Below are 19,110 nucleotides of genomic sequence, written 5' to 3'. Positions count from 1 at the left end.
AAATGAAGTCTTAAATTGCCGCGAGGGACTCTTAAATTGAACACTCTGGGGTCTGGACCAGAGTCAAAATACAAACACTTTACAGCACATTTACAGAATAAATCTAAATAGACTCTGCTATACAAATGCAACCTCATCAGACATTGTATTACTTTCTAATGACGTATATATGCCTGAAAGAACCTGCAGCAAGGACGGAAGTTTATAGCATCTCCGGGAAGATATATAGGAATCAGCAGCGTGCAATATAAGAATAAAGGGTTCCCTGTCATCTATCTTACGAATACCCAGATCGCTTATTACATTTTCATCTTTATTTAACACTACATCTTTTTTGAAATCCTTAAAGAAGTCAACCTGAGTTTAAAATGTTTCAACAAATCAGCAACAATTTCCACCATGCATCTGGATTAGTGGGTATAACTGCTCAGGTCGAACATCATGATCAATTCATTATCATTTTCTTGTGGAAATATACGTATGCTGAATCTTAAACCTCGATGGGATCTTTTTCTTGTCTTTAAAGTATTACACTACAAGAAAATAAATCATTATCATTCTATTCTTACGGTCAGGTGTCTACTGTCTGATATCAATATGTCATTGACTCAGTAAAATGAGACCAGATATTGATTTAGGTTATTGGAGTCTGCATTACAATGGCTTACAGGTAAGTGATGTCTTATTTCTGATCTTAAAGGATTTAACAATGACACAGTTGTCTTAATTTGTTCATAACGGCATTAACTTCCACCACAGCATAATGCACATTTAACCTCTGACTAGGGCTGTGTAATCTTTGGTTGTCTCACGATTCGATTCGATTTCGATTCTTGGGGTCACGAGTCGATTCTGAATCGATTTTCGATTCACAAGATTCTGGATTCATTGATCATGGATTCAAGTCTATTTATGAATTAGTACATACTTCCGGATCTACTCCAGTCATCTGTGAGACTGGCTGAATTTCGTGTTGCTCTATTTAGCATTCTACTGAGTTAAAGAGCTAGCCTTAGCACTTAGCATGGAGTGACTGATTAGCAAAAAATAAAAAAGAAATCGATTGTTGGAAGTTATGAATCGATTTTAAATCTTAGAAGAGAAGAATCTTGATTTTTACATAAATCGATTTTTTTCCCACCTCTACCTCTGACACACGACTGTTTGTGTTCTCTGTAGTACAGCCTTGTCCATGTCAATAACATGTTGAGTCAGGAAGTGCACTTCCTGTTTTGATTGAGGCTCCTGTATATTTCAAATTAACTCATATCCTGGGATGCAAGCTTGTTTTCCTCTCCCCCATTTGTTTGGGGCAAAGCATCCTTGAATTTACCTTTCATGCAACCTGTACAAAAATGCTTTCTTCGGTTGTGTTATTGTGTTAGCCTCAGGCAGGCTCATAAAGTCTGTCTTACCCCCAGGGATTTATTATCCACCAGTTATAGCTTTTTTATATAAAACGATGAAAAACGTTGGAACTGTATCATTTGACATCAGGAAAAAAGTAAAAAGTTATTTGGGCACACTTTAAAATCACCTTTGTAGAAGAGGGTTTATTTGAGATAGTCTTTCTCTTAGTATTCTTTTTCAAAGCATCAATAACCTGCTAATTTTATTTGACTAATAATGCAGACAACAAGCAAGTTTGTCACTGAGGGATCCAATGCTTTTCTCTATAGCCTATGAGAAAAAGTAGGGCCAGTTTTTAGCACTGGCTAAACTGAATGAGTGTCTGCAGGACTGACTTTAGTCATTCCCTCATACCACTACCTGTCAATTTACAGTTTTAACACAGGCCGTTATCTCACCTTTCCTCTCCTTCCGTTGCCCCCATCTTGGTCTTCCCACTGCCAGTCCACTCCTCTCACCACTCGACCGCCAGTAAAGATCCCCCTGGCTGTGATTTTCTTTGACTTGCGACGCGACTCCAAAAGTACTCTAGACAGATGAAAAAAGTTGACAAAAACAGACAATTAAGTGACATTAAGCCCTATTTTAATCACTCTCACAACACGTTTGGAATATTCCACAGAAGGCCTATTCGTTGTCTCTGTTGACATTGATCAATTCACTCTTTTTCCTATTAAAGCTAATATGCTTTGCTGAGGGGATGCCAGTGCCTCCCTCCTGCTACCTCATGTCCTTAACTGCCCTTCTCTGTGTTCTGCTTTGCTGGAGTCATGGTGTAAACTACTTTCAGCAGATGAGACAAAGCTACAGATGAAATATGTCACTGTGAGCATTGGGCCTTAACAGAATCTACAGCCATGTAATGCAGCCCCAGAAAATCATAACCGTCTCTGCGTTGTGAAACTGATGTTTGATGAGAGCAAAACTAATGAGGCCTGGAATATTAACCGGAGAGCTGAGCAACAGGTCATTCATGATCTTTTCAGTTCTTTGAACAAAACGGTTAATTTAATTTTGATTTTATATTGCTGTATGTAATGACATTTCATTCGGTTCAATTCAAGGAACTGTATGTCATTAAAAAACATGTTACTTTTAAATGCCCTCTTTTTTCTTTTTCCCTCTTTCATGATGTTTGATGTCTTGTGTGAAGCACTTTGAATTGCCCTGTTGGTGAAATGTACCATGTAAATAAAATGACCTGGCCTTCCTTTGTTTAAATAGCAGGTGTCATGTTTAACATTACGAATAACAATGTATTTTGTCATAGCTCTGCATTCACACCTTACTGACAATTACTCTCCATTTCATCTTTACACAACAACCATTGCTCTGCGATGCAACTAACAAACCAGTTCCAAAGACCAAAGGCATTTATTTTATAGTTTGGTCTCACCATAATGCAGCGATCCACAGTCTCAACTCCAGCATGGCTAAAGGCTTATCTTATGAAACATTAATAGCTTAAAAACATCCAGCAGACCTCTAACCATCCAACAACAATGTGAGCCTTGGTGGTAAATGCGGCAGCTGGACAGTGCAGGTCTAACCAATACAAACAGCTTGGGGCCTCTAACCACTCCCTCTTCGGCAGTTAGTGACAGAATCTAATGTGGTGTAACAAAACACCCCACCTCGCTGTTGGAGAACTGTGAATTAGGGAGACCTCCAGCACCTATTGTTCATTATGCAATGTCTTTCTCAGGGGAGATGAAGTCGCACTCAGTTGAAAAGGCTGCCAGCTGTTTGGCCATGTGTTCATTTACTAAACTATTGTGTTTGGCTGCAATAAGCCCAAAATGAATGGGAAATCATCACAGTACTGACAGTCTATGCATAACAGGATAAATTGCAAGTTGGGGAATTTAGAGTGTCTGCACACTTATGGGGCCAAATAAAACATTTAACAAAATCTAAAAGAGTGATTGGTTTGGTTGCAAGTTTTTCCTAGTTACACATTTCTGAAGAGTGAAACCGCTGCAAACAATATTACGGTCCTGTCTGTACATGACTTTTATGGGTAATAATGTTTCTACCTTCCACACACCACACCTAAGACATTGTTTCCGTCAGAAACTTCCAGCACTTTTTTTTTTTTTTTACAGACCTGAGGGTAATACACATGAAATAAACATACTAGATTTTCAACACACACACAAACAGATTATAACTTATTTAGGACTTGTTTTGTTAGTTTACCACTGATTGTGGTACTGTGCTTAAACTTTACAAAGTTATGCACCTACGTCTGATATCATCACTTCAACAAGCGATAAGTCAATTTTAATTCAACTTTGAGTTACCAACTTGATAATGGTAATGCTAGCTGAACTGCCTGACAACGACACTTTCTGAAGAACGCTTTATTGTAAACCTACCTAAGGAAACACATTTCCTTTCAAATTTTAGTTTACAGAGCATGGTTAGGAAGAGCTGCATTTATTTACATGTTAGTTTCACATATCAGCCTTAGCTTCCAGCATAAAATAAAGTGCATACGGATAAACTGTGGGATCCATTGGGCAACACATTTTAGTGGCAGAATTACTTTAAGCAAATGGTGACAAATAAGGCGAAGCACAAGGGATTGCTCCAGCTCTCTACTGCAACTGAATGAAGAAAACTACAGCGTCTACATTAGTGCTGGGCAATTAATTGAGTTTCAATTTCAATTTACGATTTTGTCTTCCCACGATCACGGGAACAAGATCATCGAGATTAAAATTACCGTACAGCATGCTGTGATGCGCTAGTTTTGTCTGTATTTAATGTGGTAAAACATTTTACCAAAAAAATGAATAAACAGGAAGCACTGCATTAATATAATTATAAAAACGTCAGACTGAAATTTAAAACGAGGCTGAGTTGTTGCCTGGCAACTGAAGGCTGGGTGCATAGAGATAGATTCTGTCTGCCTGTGAGGCAAGGTGCACAAAACACTTCTCAAATGTCACATACACATAACAGCAACCTGAAGCCAAACTAAGGGAGTGAACGGGTAGACCTACCAAACACAATGACGTGCAGAGATTACCTGGCTGCTGTGTCTATTCTATTGCTTGCAGGTTTAATTGAAAGCATAATGATGCTAAATGTAACTGGATTAACTAACCTCTCACTGCCTGGGGTGGTGATCCTGTAGAACCTGTGCCTGAGGTGATGCTTGTCTCCATGGTAACAGGTTGTGCAGAGGTCATAATTGGTACATTCAGCACATTTCCAGCGGATCCCGATGATAGGCTGTTGACGGCAGGTGTCACACATGGTTCCATCATGCTTGATGCCTGAGGGGAACAGTTTCGTTAGCTTTGATGAATAACAACGTTATAGCATTTGGATAGAAACAATGAAATGCTATCAAAGCAACACACTTTAACTTTATGGAAACTAAACTCTATGTATGTGCAGAAACCTGATATTGTACAATAATGTGTGTGTGTGTGTGGTTCGTGCGTGTACACTCTGTAACTTGTTGATATTAGTCAGAGTACCATATCGTGTTCACAAACCCTACCTTTGTAATGTAACAAAGCTAAACTTATTTTTACCTCTTATAACAATCTTTTCCAGATAAAGGGATAACAACTACAAAGTGATGACTGCATCATCAGGTAGAGATAATTAGAAATAGGTGGAGGCTAGTCTCAAAAAGCACACTGGCTGAAAAGTTTAACTGTATGCATGTAATGTTGTGATAAGTAAAGAGAGGTGAAGTTGAACAATGTTATGTGTGTCTACGTATACACGATTGTATACATTCTATTGAGATACATGACGAGAAAAAAACTGTTGTATTGTACTGTAGAATCTACAATAAAACCTTTAATGTGACCCGTGTGTGTATTTTAAATCTCCCACAGCTTTCACACAACGAACAACCCTGCACAAAAAGCTGATTATTATATGCATCTGTTCAGAAAACACGTGTCAAAATACTCTTTTGATTTGAATACAAATAGGAGTAGTCAAGAAAACAATGTCTGGGTTCAACACTTCAAAACAAAAAGCCAGAGCTACCCATCTGAAAGGTACATTGTTGCTATAGTAACAGTTTAACTTTCCGTACCGGTAATTCTCATTGTCTGGCTTTCTGTTTAAGTCTTTTGCACACACACAACAACAACAACAACAACAACAACAAAAAAACACAAAATGTAAAGCAACAAAAAAAGGGGGGCCGTCAGTTTGTATGCTGTTCATGTGAAGCCAAATAAAATAAAAAAAACCCAACAGATGCAAAGTTACCTGTTGGAGCGCTGTCTAATATCCTCACGTCGTAAGCTCCGGAACAGCGGTAGTTCGCGGCGGTGCCATTATCCCAGACGACCACCACCTCCTCTGGACTTTCAAAACTCCTGACGGTGCCGACATGTCCCTCTCCACCATCCTGCTTCCCCCACTTCCAGTCAGGTCCGCGGACCACCCTCGCCCCAACTCCTTCCATCATCGCTCGATTATTCCTGCCGGTCGTCATTTTAAGAAGAACCGGTGTTTGCAATTCTTCCCAAAAAAATAATTGATAATAAGCAGGCTTAGTCACTGCACTGGTGAACAGAGTGCAAGCAAGTCCTAACAGGAGAGAAAGGAACAATCCACAAAGCTAGCCTGCGAGCTAAGTTAGCTACCAAAAGGAGGCTGTAGGAGCCTTTAAAAACTATTCCCACAAGCTAATGTTGGTTGCAAGCCAGGGCCTCCTAAATGTTGCTTCCGAGAATAAAACTAGTTACCCCCGAATTCTTGTAAGAAGCCACATTGTTAGCTTTGCTGAATCTCAGTACTCTGCAAGCTGTCTGCCCCCTCTCCTCCACTCCACACACAAGAATGCCACCTCTTCAACTTAGCAAGCCAAGCGAGCCGAGTTGCTAGCTATCGCAATGCTAGCTGGATTTAAACCTCTCCCAAGTCCTTATGGTTGAGGTAAATGTGGTCCTTTTGGCGGTGGCTTAATCCTGATTGTTGTTGTCTGTGGCAGTGAAAATATATCCAAAGATGTTCCCTTTGTCAGCCAGAGATGGTTCCCTGGAGTCAACTCAGAATAAACGCGTCGCCATTATTGTCAATCATCGTTCAGACCTCTCAGACGAGCAACAACTAGCTACGGAGGTACACGACAAAACCCGAAGACTCGAGGCTGGCAAAACAAGCGACGAGTCCAGCCTCAAGTGCGCATGCGCATGAGCACCGTTCAAGACCATTCATTCCGAGTTCAGTGAATGGATGAGAAACGCCGTCACAATGTTGTCAATATAGAAAGACGTGTATTTTTTTGGAATACATGGTTTAACTGGGATGATTGCCCCAGAAGTCCAAAAGACAGTTAAGTACAGTACCTCTGGACAGAAGACATTTAAACTTTTAAACTTTAGCCTGAGTTGCATATCTCATATATCAAACTGTATTGTGGGCTCATGTTTTTGGTATGGGTGGGATATGTATGTATATATGTGTTGTGTTGTGTGTTTGTATGTATGCTGGCTGCTGGAACACCTACATTTCCCTGCTGGGATGAATAAAGTATATCTTATCTTATCTTATCTTATCTTATCTTATCTTACACAATTTAAAAATCAAGGTTTGAATTGAAACTGTGGCAGGAAAGTTACTATTGTAGGGCAATATATTTAGAATTATTTCCATACTGGATAGATGTATTTATTGTAGGTGAAGGAACATAATAGATTGATCTTTTGTTTTAAGACTAAATATACTCATACTGTATGCATTCACAAACAAGCCCTAATTCCAGATTTATTGTCTAAAGTGAATAATGTATTAATAGTTGTTTTATTCAATCGTAATAACTTTACAGCTGACTGAACTGATGGCAACTGACATTAATTCCACTACTCATAACTAAATAAGATCCAACCCACAAGAAGTGGCAGCAGCAGCATGAATGTGTCAAGGGGCCACTTGTTGATAAGTAAAATAATTAGTTTTAATTGTAAATTGAATAGGCCTATGTCATATATTACTGAACATAGTTCTTGATTAACACATGTAATTTTCACACAAAGTATATCAATATGTATTCACTGATCGTAGTTGATGACGAGCAGGGTTGGAGTCTGTAATTATTCATGTGGTACATCACAACTTAATACACATTTCCAGCTGGATTACAGAAATGTAACTATATGAAGACAAAGAAACTTGTAACAAAGTCAAAAGATGGGTGAAATAATGCCACGTTTTTGCTCCTCTGAAACAGTATCAACCTAAGAATGCGACGATACTCCTTACCTTACAATCCAAATAACCAACCTAAAATTGTTTTTCTCAACTCACATCAGAGTCTGAGAACACCAAACACTTTTGCATTTTGAATATCATCCTAAATGAACCCCCTGTGGACTAAGGTTTGGCTATAGCTCCAGTGTAAAAGTGTCCTGTGTGGCCCATTTCCCCCATGCTCTATGAATTGTTTATAAAGCGAAATGAGCCGTTAAACATACCGTTTAAGGCAACACCTGCATAAGCCTGGTGCTGCACCTGCAAGAGAGTGGGTCATGTTATGAAATCTTTTTTAGAGTTCTATCTTAAAACATTTAAGGCCACTATCATTTTAGTTTATAGTGTGCTAGTGAATACAATGTAGACACACCAGAATGTCAGTTAATTCACTTACAACAGGGATGGGCAACTTTGGTGACAGCAAGGGCCACATTCATTTAATTCTCACTGCCAGAGGGCCAAATTAAATGATTACAGTCAATTATGTCTCAAATTTAACTCAACATATACCAGTGATCAAATATTATTATGGACATTTTTCTGGTTTTCATGATTTCATCATGTTTTCTTCATGTTTCCAATTAGGGGGCGGCAGCAGCAGCTCAGTCTGTAGGGACTTGGGTTGGGAACCAGTTCAGTTGGGAACCGGTTCAAGTCCCAGTGTGGACCAAATATGGAAGTTGGTCTGGTAGCTGGAGAGGTGCCAGATCACATCCTGAGCACTGCCAAGGTGCCCCTGAGCAAAGCACCAAACCCCCTCCCCACCCCCTGCATGTGTGTGTATATTTCAGCCTCTGTGTGTGTTCATGACTTACAGAGTGTAAAAACAGAAATTTCCCCTTGTGGGGATCAATAAAAGTAAAAATCTTAATTGATATGTAAAATATTAACCTGAGGGCCACATTGATTTCATGGGGGCCGCATGTTGCCCACCCCTGACTTACAACAACAAATTGTGAACTAGGGAACCAGGTGTGTTTGGGCCCCTTGTGGAAAGCCTCAGGTGAGGCTTTAATTAAGTTTCCCCATAGGGACATACTCTGCATTTTTTTAAGGATTATTATCAGAAGTGGAAGGGCTGGCCTGAAGCGTAAACTGTTCTTACATATATACTTAGTTGTTTTCTGAGAGCTTAGTTATATCCATTTAGATGCACTGAAGAGCAGCCTTTCCAGGATCATGTGCTGTCATCATCCCGCCGCATGTTTGCAGTTCGTCTGAAATTCCTGCAGGGGGCGTTAGACTGACTGTGAGCGGCGTCCCCTGAAAGCTGGTCAAAGAGCGCCACCGCTCGCTGATGCTCGTGTAACATAAATCTCCCCCCACATCAGGTCCCCTTGACTGTCTCCTTCACAGTGGGCTCACAGGCAGACAGAGCTGACTTTCAAACCGAGCTGCCCGCTGTCCTCGCACTCTGGGTGACAACAGGGACCTTGCAATGATCTCGCTGGACTTTAATTTCAACATTTTGACAAGGGACCTTTCGCATTATCTGGAAAATCAAGTGAAAGTTGGATTATTCGGCTCGGGAGTAGGGCTGTCTCTGGTGCTCGGTTTTAGCGCAGCATACACCTGCTACTATTTGATTTCAGTAGCGAAGGTAAGCACATTAAATGGTATGGCAGCTAAACCTTGAAGGGATCATTTCAACCTTTATTATGCCTGTTTGAATTGAAACGATGACGTTGCCGATGGAGGCGCTGTCATGCCTGTGATGACACTCGACAGTCCGGTACACATGATGGAGGTTTTCCGCATCTGTCAACCGGTGTGGTAACGTTACACTCCTCCACATGTGGGATTCATGTCAGCCACAAGACGACTCACAATTTAATCAGGATCAAGAATATATATATATATATAATGAATATATCCAGCGTTACATCAACGTTTACACTTACGTAACTACAACAAAAGGGTTACAGATGTCGGCTTTGGTCAAGCTAGGCTAATGTTACTGTATGTTAGCCGATTAAAGTTATGCATGCTACAGTTACAGTGTTGTGTTCATAGCTTAATGACCACTGATGTACGTTTATTATTTGTTTGTTTAATACAAAATTATAAACAACAACACTATTTTCCAACCATTATATAACATACTACACCTCAGTTTAGTATTGCATGGTGCAGTATTCCTACCAACACATGTTTTCAAAGTGGAGCCAATAATGTTCTATTTATATTATGTAACAAATGTGTTACTTAACTATCTTTTTATCTGGCTTTTCATTTTTGAATAATTGTATAGCCTTAGTCAACATTGTTATCATTTTTTTTTTTTTTACATTTGGTTTGATTTTAATTGATTAATTCCTACATATTTTATTATTTCTAACTGTATTCTAGTTTATGTTTAAATTATTTTATTACCGTCTTTTCTGTTTTAGTCTTTTTAGTATTTTATCTATTGTTGTCCATTTCAACGACTTTTATCGTTCCTTTGTTAAAGAGAAGTAAAGATGCAGGTTCATACAGATGTGTTCATCTCACATAAGTAATATCAGAAGGATTCTCTGTTTGTTTTATTGCAGTGATAAAACTGCTGTCGTGTTAAATCATATTGCACTGGCGGCAATTTCTTCTTTCAAACCCGTGTCACACTCTGCTCGCTTGTATTTTACAGAAGCCACAGCTCATCTCTGGGGGTAAGAAGTTCTACCAGTTTCTGAGGGAACAATGTCCAGTAGTGTCCGAGACCTACTACCCCACCTTTTGGTGCTGGGAGAGCCGCATCCAGACTCTGTTGAGACCCTTTGTCACAGCCAAACCTGGGGTCAACTACAGAAAGTAAGTCGTCACGATCCATCCCACAACACAAATACAGACACACGTCACATGGTTAAAATGTGTATTACAACTCATTAAACACGTATCAAATAGAATAAAAGAAATGTCATCAGACACAGTAAATGTGGACATACTACAGGATTTTTCCCGAAAGGAAAAAGCTTAATTTGGAAATTTCAAAAATGTGCTTAGTCAGAAGTAACTTCCATTGCTAATTTCTCTATTTCTTTCTTCCCAGTTTCACAACTAACAAATCCCAGTTCTGTTCTTAGCTTGGATTCAAAAGCTCAGAGGAGAAAGAGATCTTTTGTGGGCTGTTGCTGGCTCGGTCCGCCCTGCCTCATAATGTACTTTCTGTTGAAGATTAATTGGCACCGCATTCCTTGCCCCCTGTGAACATGAAGCAGATTACAATTCCTTAATTAAGAGGGACTTTATTTATAATGTATTCATACACATTGAGTTGTGAGCTACATTTTTGTGTGAATTTTGACTTTCCCAAATGTTGCTGTACATTCTTTTTTATTCTGGGTAATGTTGTGGGTAAAAAAGGAGAGACTGTGTATTAATTGTGTGATTGTGTGTCGTTTGTGAGCCTGCAACTCAGAGAAAGATGACATCAAACTGAGTTAATATGCTTTTACTTTGATAACTTTTAATGTTAAATCTGAATCCAAAATCCAAATCTAACATTTCGATAAGATTCTTTTACATTTATTGTTTTGAACATTTACATTTTTCATTTAGATGCTTGATCAAAATTGACGTTCATAAAAAATGCTCAATTTTAGTTGCTTAATTTCTTTAGTTGATTTCAGAAATCCTTTTTCAAGGACAAATAATGTCCAATAATTCAAAGTGACTCCATTCACCCTATAGTCTATGTGGCTGTTATAAAGCGTAGTATCACATTCCCTGAATTATTATCACATTTCATGGGGGGGGGGGCAACAGGACGCCCCCTCCTCCTAATGAAGTTACCTGAGGGTGACTCAAGGACAAGACTGGCTAGTTTGTCATTGGCTGTCTGGGTGAAATTCCACTCATCTCTTTGTCTGTGTGTGGATTAGCACCAGGTCTCCCCTCACTTTGCACACTGGTCACTCTGGATTGCCCGCTGCTGACTTTGAAGTCTAGCCTCAGGTGCATATTTCATGGCAGGTTCTGTAATTTCATGCTGATGTCTTTACCAAGCTGGCTCACTGGCTGCTGCGTGTTTTTGTGTGCAATGCAGGCTTTAAAATGCACTATAGCGCTGGGAGTTAATGACCTCATCTGCCCTGTGAGGGTTGTATCGCCTGGAAATTGATTGATCATAAGAGCCCAGTGCTGCAATGCCCTCCTCCTCCTCCCCATCTTCACCTGCATGGTGTTGCAAAGCACACTGACAAGATGATCAAACAAGGCAGCTGACAGTGACGGTTGTTCTCACGTATCGAATTCCCTTTTGGCAGAGTAAGATGTAGATCCAATGAAGTAATCGCCTTACCTGTAATTGAAGAGAGGGTATCAACTGTGAGACTTGAACCACAGTGTTGCTCATTCAGTGCAGATATGCATTTCAATCAAAACTCATATAATAAGTATCAACATTGTCAAGTATGTGTGCTTAAGTGTTTGCATGTGTCTGGGTGAGACAAGTAAATAGATAAATAAAGACAAATGAGCTCATTGCACGTCTGGCTTGTCTCTGCAGTGAGCTCATTAAGGCGGCAGATGGAGGACAGATCTCTTTGGATTGGTTTGACAACGACGACAGCCTCGCTCATCCCGACCCCGCCACTAGACCGACTGTCCTCCTCCTCCCCGGTCTGACCGGCACTAGCCGAGAGTCCTACATCCTGCACATGGTCCAACAGAGCCGAGATCTGGGTTACAGGTGGGTGGTCTTGGCAAGGATACTCTGGAAGAGGGCCAGGGCTGAGGGACAAACTCAGGGCACCAAATCACACAAATGACACTCTATGGAGTTTGTGCTCTGATTTCTTCTGTAATCGAGCATGCAGATAATTTGTCAAGTCAAAGTCAATACATCGCAGCAGCCATGCAAATATTCATAAAGAGGCAAAGGTTGACACTCAGTATCATTGCAATACTGTAATTTTATATAACGGACGAATCAGGGTCTCAGGGTTATTTCAGGTAAAGGGCACAAATAAAGTGTGCAGCAAAGCTCTCTGTCAAGCGCTCCCTTAGTAAATAGCCAAACGTTGCACAAGCTTGAAGAGCTGCAGAGGGTGGCAGTTTTCTTCCCCCCCTTTCCCCCCCTCTCCATTTTCTCTGTGTTCAATGCACTCATTCTTTCAACCAGATTTGGGAAAGCATGGGAAGAGGCCGGCAAACTCAGCATCTTCCACCCCTCACCCCTGTCTGTGTAGCTTAATGAATTATAGCTTATCCCGGTGCAAGCTTTGCAGCTTAGCTCCAGACCAGCTTCAGAGTTTATGCTGCAGTACCACCGCCTCCCATGTCCTCTAGGTCCAACACCCCCATCCCTCCCCGTCCTGCTGCTGAGTTACACGGATGCAAGGGGCAATTCTGAATCCAACAGATAATAGATGACTGGCGAGAGATGAGGGGAGAGGAGATGCCTTTGCTCTGCAGTACAAACACACTCCTCTCCACACAGCTGCCCTCTTTTTGCACACCTCATCATATTCCCACTTCAATTTTTTTTTTTTTTTTTTTAAAGTAGGGAACATTTGTTTAAATGAATGTAGGCCACAGTGTTCTGCTGAAAATGCAAAGTTATTAACTTGTAGTGACAACAAAAAGCAACATCAAGCTGACTAGAATTTACAAACTAGAAATCCTTGAGCGTATGTTGTAAAAACAAAACAAACCTTTTAATGTATGGCTTCAATTTATCAACATTTGTGTCATTCATTAACCTGCAGCTTATTTTCTTCATCAAACAAGTGATCTTTCTGAATATAGTTGACAGGAGAGTATCAAAAGAGCCTCCAGGTGACATATTCATGCAGCTTATAGTTTTGACTAACTGCCAGAGTTGTACAAAAACAATATATATTTAGTATACAATTAAACAAAACAGGATAAAGCAGAGCAAATCAATACAGAAAATGATAAGCTGTGCCATCATTCTATGATGTTTAACATTGGTTATTGAAAAAGTTAAATAATTACTCTGGATGATCAACATATCTCTCTACTCCAAATAGTTTCAGCCGTACTGGATTTTCTTTTTTACAGTTACATGATCACAATTATGTATGCTATAAAACGTTTTGTCTCTGTAAAAATGGATCCAATTCGAATTCAATTAACTTTATTTATTCATGAAGAACTTCAGTTGTGTAAAAAAGCTGCAGTGTGCACACAGCGCACATGAATGACAGCACAGCACAAAAGGCAAACCACACACGTATCACATTCATACACACACAGTTCAATCAAAGAGTCCTGAGTGAGTGAAGCTTGTAAGCCAAGACAAATGATGCATGACAGATTAGCATGAATTAAATGATTGTTGGTTGTATTCCAGAACTCGTAATGAAATCCAACTACGAAGACATTAAGTCATAATGAAAGCTTAAAATTACATTTTGAGGGGCTAGGGTCGCCTAGTGGTTAGGTCACGCCCAACATAAGGAGGCTATAGTCCGCCATGCAGGCGACCGGGGTTTGAGTCCGACTCGTAGCTCTTTCCCTGTCCTGTCAAAGAAAGGCTTGAAAGCCTCAAAATAAGTCTTACAAATACATTTTAGAGTCTGGAAATAATGATTTTTTTGGCAACTTTTGCTTAAAAAATACTTTATTACTTCATTTTGGACTGATCAACCAGTTTATACAATCATAATTTCATCTGTTTGTGGTTAAAACTAAATAATGATACACATAAGGAATGATGTAAAAGACTGAAATGATTGAAATAGTAATTTGTTTTGTCTTTTTCAGATGTGTGGTATTCAATAACAGAGGGGTTTCTGGTGAAACGCTCCTGGTAAGAATGAAATGTGTCTTTTCAGCCTGTCACACTTTATTGAATGTCTTCATTTGTCTTTTCCATATTCAAAAAGGCAGACATCTGCATGGGATGTAAAGGACTGTTAGGGACAGTTGCTCCTCCCATTAGTCAGTCCGACCAGCCTCGCCAGCTGAGTTGTCCTTTTCACTGCTTCGGCCAGCGCGGAGCATGTCAGCTCCACACGTGTCACAGAGACCACAGGGGAGCCCGAGCAGACGCTGCACACACAATGTTGTTGCACAGTGGGGATTAAGTTGCAAGCAGATACCGTATTTGAGCGCCGATCCACAGAAATATGACCTCGCTGAGCACGTGCTGTTCAGACACCTGGCCCTAATCTGTCCTCTTACACACCCGGGTGTATTTAGCCAACAGGATGGGCCTGAGCTCTGATAGTTCTTAGCATGCCCACTGTGTTTACATCCATTCTTCTCTGTATGCACATCTCCCCTTTATAACAGATGCACAATCTTGAGTGCAGCTGTGTCAGGCTGATCTAGTCATACCATCGCCACCGCACAGAGATCTCATCCTAAGCACAAATGGTGTTTATCACAGACAGTAGAGTAATGCTCCTCTTAGAGGGTGTCAATCTGAATCTGTTGTTTCATTCAGTTTCAGCTACAATTATAGTTTATGTAAAAAAATAAACATAAAGGTGACACTAATGCAAACTGTGTCCCTCAGTTTGATTTGAATAGTATTCTTGGTCATATAGACTATTAAGCTGTCACAGCTGTCCTCCCATTAAAAGAAAAAAAAAGTAAACTCTGTAACCTTGGCACTGTATCAAGTGTTGGTGGTGAGGAGGGAATTGTTCTATATTTGATGCAAATGATTCAGCTTTTGTATGCCTCTGTGACTGTTTTCTCTGTGTCCACTTAGTGTGAATATCCTCCATTGTTCAAATAGGCCAGCACTTCAGACTGACCCACTGTGTGAAAGATGCCCCCTGCCTCAAAGACTGTCCAGACTGTCAGTGCCCTACTTCTACCCTTGTTAAAAAAAAAAAAAAGCCTCATACATTTGCCGTTTCTCGTGGACATGCTTTAACAGTGCCAGCATTCAAATCTGTATTTTTTTTATTTCCAATAAGTGTTTTCTATTTCTTTTAAATATGTTTTGTATGTTAAGATTAAAGCTTTCAGTGCGGGGTCCAAAACATTGTTCAGGCCCATTAGAGAAACTGAAAGAGAGTGGAAGAACAGGAGTTTACTTTGCCTTAGTTTCTGTTTGAATCTTAATGAAGGGACTTGAAAAGCTGCAGAGTCAACAGCATCCTAAAAAAAAAAAATCAGACTAGTTAAATCGGCTCCTTCGAGGTTTAAGCTGCTCTGCTTCATTATGTAAAGTTACATTCTCTGCCTAACAAACTCTTTAAACAATGTGAGGCTTAATCTGTTAATAAAAATGCCGGAATCAATTATAGTAGGATAGTATATATTCAAAGCTGCTGTTAAGTCATGCTTTTAAAATGTAACGTAAATATTTTAAACTTTCTCATGTTAACCAGTACAGTACATGGCAGGCTGTGGAGTTAAACAAATAGGGTTGTCAAACGATTACATTCTTTAATCACAATGAATCAATTTATTTCAATAGTTAATCGCAATTAATCACATTTTTAAACGCGTGTTTGCGATTTTCATTATTTCACATTTACTAATTTAAATTGGGAGGCTTTTATTTTGAATGAATGCTGACAGCCATACGGTAGAAACACAACCTTTGAGATCTTTAATAGAGAGTGACCTGGACTTCTGCAGTTCAACAGACACAAAGAGAGATGCTTGACACTCGGGATGCCAGAGTTCGTTCGTCATTTATGTAGATATTTGTTTCACCTTTTGTCGATGAGCCCTCAAAACATGCATCATGACTGCAGTGTCTTCATGTCCCATCCAGACTCCGAGGACCTACTGTGCAGCCAATACAGAAGATCTGGAGACAGTTATTGAGCACATCCAGAAGAATAATGAAGCTGCTCCCATCATGGCTGCTGGAGTATCAATGGGAGGGTAATGAAGCCACTCACTACCAGCTGCTAAGACATTTCAAACTGTGACTAAAATATGTTAGAGACACCTTTAGACATGTGTTGGTGATTGGTAGATAACTAAATTGCAATTAAGCAGCATACATTATAATACAAAGGAATCACCTGGGATAATATAGCCAACACTTCTCAATATGTCATCAGGTTCTTTAGGTTCCTGAGTCTCAAAGCGATGTCAGCCCTGAAAAATCTAGCATTTGTCAGGCTGTGTGCAGTGCTGAAATATGCTCCCAGGTGTTTTTTTTTTAACTGCCCAGGACTAATCCCCTTCCTCTTGCCCTCCGACCAAATTCAGGATGATGCTCGCCAACTACTTGGGGCGCAAGGGCCGGGAAACCTGTCTGAAAGGGGTGGTGGTCTTCTCGGCAGGCTGGGATGTATTTGAGTGCACCGCGTCACTGGAAAAACCCCTGGACCGCTTCCTCTTCAACTCCTACCTCACAAGCTGCCTGCAAGCCTCCGTGCACAGGTCAGCCGGGCTCAGAGTGGGATTAGCGCTGATGCTCATTCAGGGATAAATGTTTTGGGATCTCGATTAGCTTGGTTTTAAGTTTTTATTTTGTACTTTTGATTGAGGGTTTTTTAACAGGGAAAAATGGAGTGATATTGTTTTGTATATTGATAAGAGGATGAATATAACATTATTGAAACCCTCAAGAATTTGGCAAACATTCAATATATTTCTATTTGTGTGTAACTGTGTGTTTGACTTAATCCTGTTATGGTGCTACTTTCAAAGAAGTTGAGCTTTATCTTTGTTTCTTTTAGTTGTTTCAACCTTGTCAGCATTTTAAAGGCATTTTCAGAAGCAAATCATTTCACCTAACAGTCTTCGGTGACAGTTTTATTTTCATCTCCCCCGCAGACACAGACCAGTGCTCGAGCAGAGTTACGACATCGATCATGTCATGAAGGTCGGCATTATTTTCAGTGACCCTAAACCGCAAATGCTGATCCAATTAAACAAAGTAGCCGACATTTAATCAATTTACAATGTCCCTTCAGGCAAAGACCATTCGGGAGTTTGACGAGAGGTTCACCTCCATTATGTTCGGCTATCCTACCAATGATGACTACTACCATGATGCCAGTCCTGTCCACAGGCTGAAATCTGTGCAGGTGCCAATGCTGTGTCTGAATGCTGCTGATGACGTCTTTTCCCCGTCCCATGGTAAGTCCCACCAGCCCCTACAGATTATTCATACAACCAGACTTCACTACCATACTTTTTACAATCATTAGGAAAATAATTAATGGGAAGGAAATGTATTTTATATGGTGGCATGAAGAATGACAAATCAAGCCCACTAGTAAGATAACATGACCTAAATCTTTTATCGCTTTCAGCCATTCCGGTGGAAGTAGTGAAGCAGAATCCCAACCTGGCCCTGCTCATAACTTGTCACGGCGGCCATATTGGTTTCCTGGAAGGCCTGTGGCCTCGGCAGAGCACTTACATGGACCGAGTCTTCAAGCAGTTTGCTAAAGCGGTTATCGAACAAGGCGGCCGACTCAACGACCTCTCCTGATAAGAGAGTTTTACTTTCATTCTTCCTCTGAATTTCCTGCCTTCCTGTAATCTTTTCTTCCATTCATGTCGTTCATCTTACTTTGAGTGCTGCATTCCATACTTTATTCCTTCCAACTAATATTTCCATTCTTTCATTGTCCTTCCTTCCTTCCTTCCTTCCTTCCTTCCTTCCTTTGACCTGTTTTCCCATTCACCCTTTGCCTTCATCTCTCGGTTCATCATTTGTGCCTTCCCTCTCTACCTAATCCTATTCTATGTGTTTCCTTCCTTCCATTGATTTTCTTTTATCATTGTGCTTCCGTTCCATTCTTCTTCCTGCCACAGGCAAAAAAAAAAAAAAACTTTCTTATTTGAAAGGCGTATCTTATATATATTATAACGCAGCGTTTGTGTTGCATTTAACATGGCTTTATTTATTTCATACAGTAAACAACTCATTGTATGTAACATAGTATGCTTTAAAAAAAAAAAAAACAAGAATAGCTGTTCATGTTAATGTTGAAAAGCTGAATCTGTGCTCATCTTGATTAGTTGCGTTAGCTAGCAAAAAAAAAAAAAGACTTTTACCTTGTGCAATTATTTGCGGTTAAAATAAGAACTGTAAATGAAAACTCAATCATGTATGTTCATGAAGCATCTTTTAGTACTCGTTTTAGTAGGATTCTAGCCCTCAGGGATTGTCTTTATTTACTCATACTCCTTTTTATCCTGTGTCGTTTGGTTTTTGTCAATCATTCTCCCTCAGTGTGTCTTTTTGTTTAAAGGTAGATGATATTGAAGTTTGTTTCTTTTCTTCTAGATGTTAAAATGCAATATTATGGGAACATGTGTTTTTGTATTCTTGAGGAGAGTTAAATGTGAAGATCAATACAGCTTCTTATGTATGTGTGAATATATATTATGCAACAGCCAGACGTTAACTAGCTTAGCTTAGCATAGAGAATGGGAACAAGGAGTAACAGATGGCTAAAGTCCGTCCGTAAAGAGTTAAACAAAAGGGGAAAAGAAATCCTGCAAGTTCCAGTTGGTGGATTTTGTTGTCTTTGAAAAGAACCAAGCGAGCAGTTTGCCCTTGTTTCTATTCGTTATGCTAAGCTAAGA

The 19,110-nt window shown here is 39.9% G+C and overlaps 2 protein-coding genes across 6 annotated transcripts in view; one reads left to right on the top strand and one right to left on the bottom strand.

Moving 5' to 3' along the window:
• The window catches only part of mib1 (MIB E3 ubiquitin protein ligase 1), a 51,721-nt gene extending 45,210 nt beyond the window's left edge, over positions 1-6,511 (bottom strand). For 2 of the 4 annotated variants that reach the window (XM_061044952.1, XM_061044953.1), the window contains exons 1-3: positions 5,656-6,511; positions 4,523-4,694; positions 1,809-1,938 (exon numbers count right to left, since the gene is read on the bottom strand). In XM_061044952.1, the coding sequence (XP_060900935.1) occupies positions 1,809-1,938; positions 4,523-4,694; positions 5,656-5,884 (531 nt within the window). In that variant the 5' untranslated portion in view covers positions 5,885-6,511. The remainder of the gene's footprint in view (positions 1-1,808; positions 1,939-4,522; positions 4,695-5,655) is intronic. The other 2 variants (XM_061044950.1, XM_061044951.1) reach the window with 1 other exon arrangement.
• A 2,485-nt stretch (positions 6,512-8,996) lies between these two features.
• On the top strand, positions 8,997-18,620 carry abhd3 (abhydrolase domain containing 3, phospholipase). Of its 2 annotated transcripts, XM_061044948.1 has the most exons (9): positions 8,997-9,244; positions 10,271-10,434; positions 12,131-12,313; positions 14,353-14,398; positions 16,328-16,440; positions 16,774-16,947; positions 17,344-17,392; positions 17,484-17,649; positions 17,826-18,620. In XM_061044948.1, exons 1-9 carry the CDS (start codon positions 9,083-9,085, stop codon positions 18,005-18,007), a joined length of 1,239 nt encoding a protein of 412 aa, XP_060900931.1. In that variant the 5' UTR covers positions 8,997-9,082; the 3' UTR covers positions 18,008-18,620. The 2 variants fall into 2 exon arrangements, with proteins under 2 accessions (XP_060900931.1, XP_060900932.1); XM_061044949.1 differs by lacking the exon at positions 12,131-12,313.
• The last annotated feature ends 490 nt before the right edge of the window (positions 18,621-19,110 follow it).

The sequence above is a fragment of the Labrus mixtus genome, chromosome 8 (assembly GCF_963584025.1).
Source record: "Labrus mixtus chromosome 8, fLabMix1.1, whole genome shotgun sequence".
Classification (NCBI taxonomy): domain Eukaryota; kingdom Metazoa; phylum Chordata; class Actinopteri; order Labriformes; family Labridae; genus Labrus; species Labrus mixtus.
The sequence above is the reverse complement of the archived record's forward strand: the minus strand, read 5'-3'. Positions and strand labels throughout refer to the sequence as shown.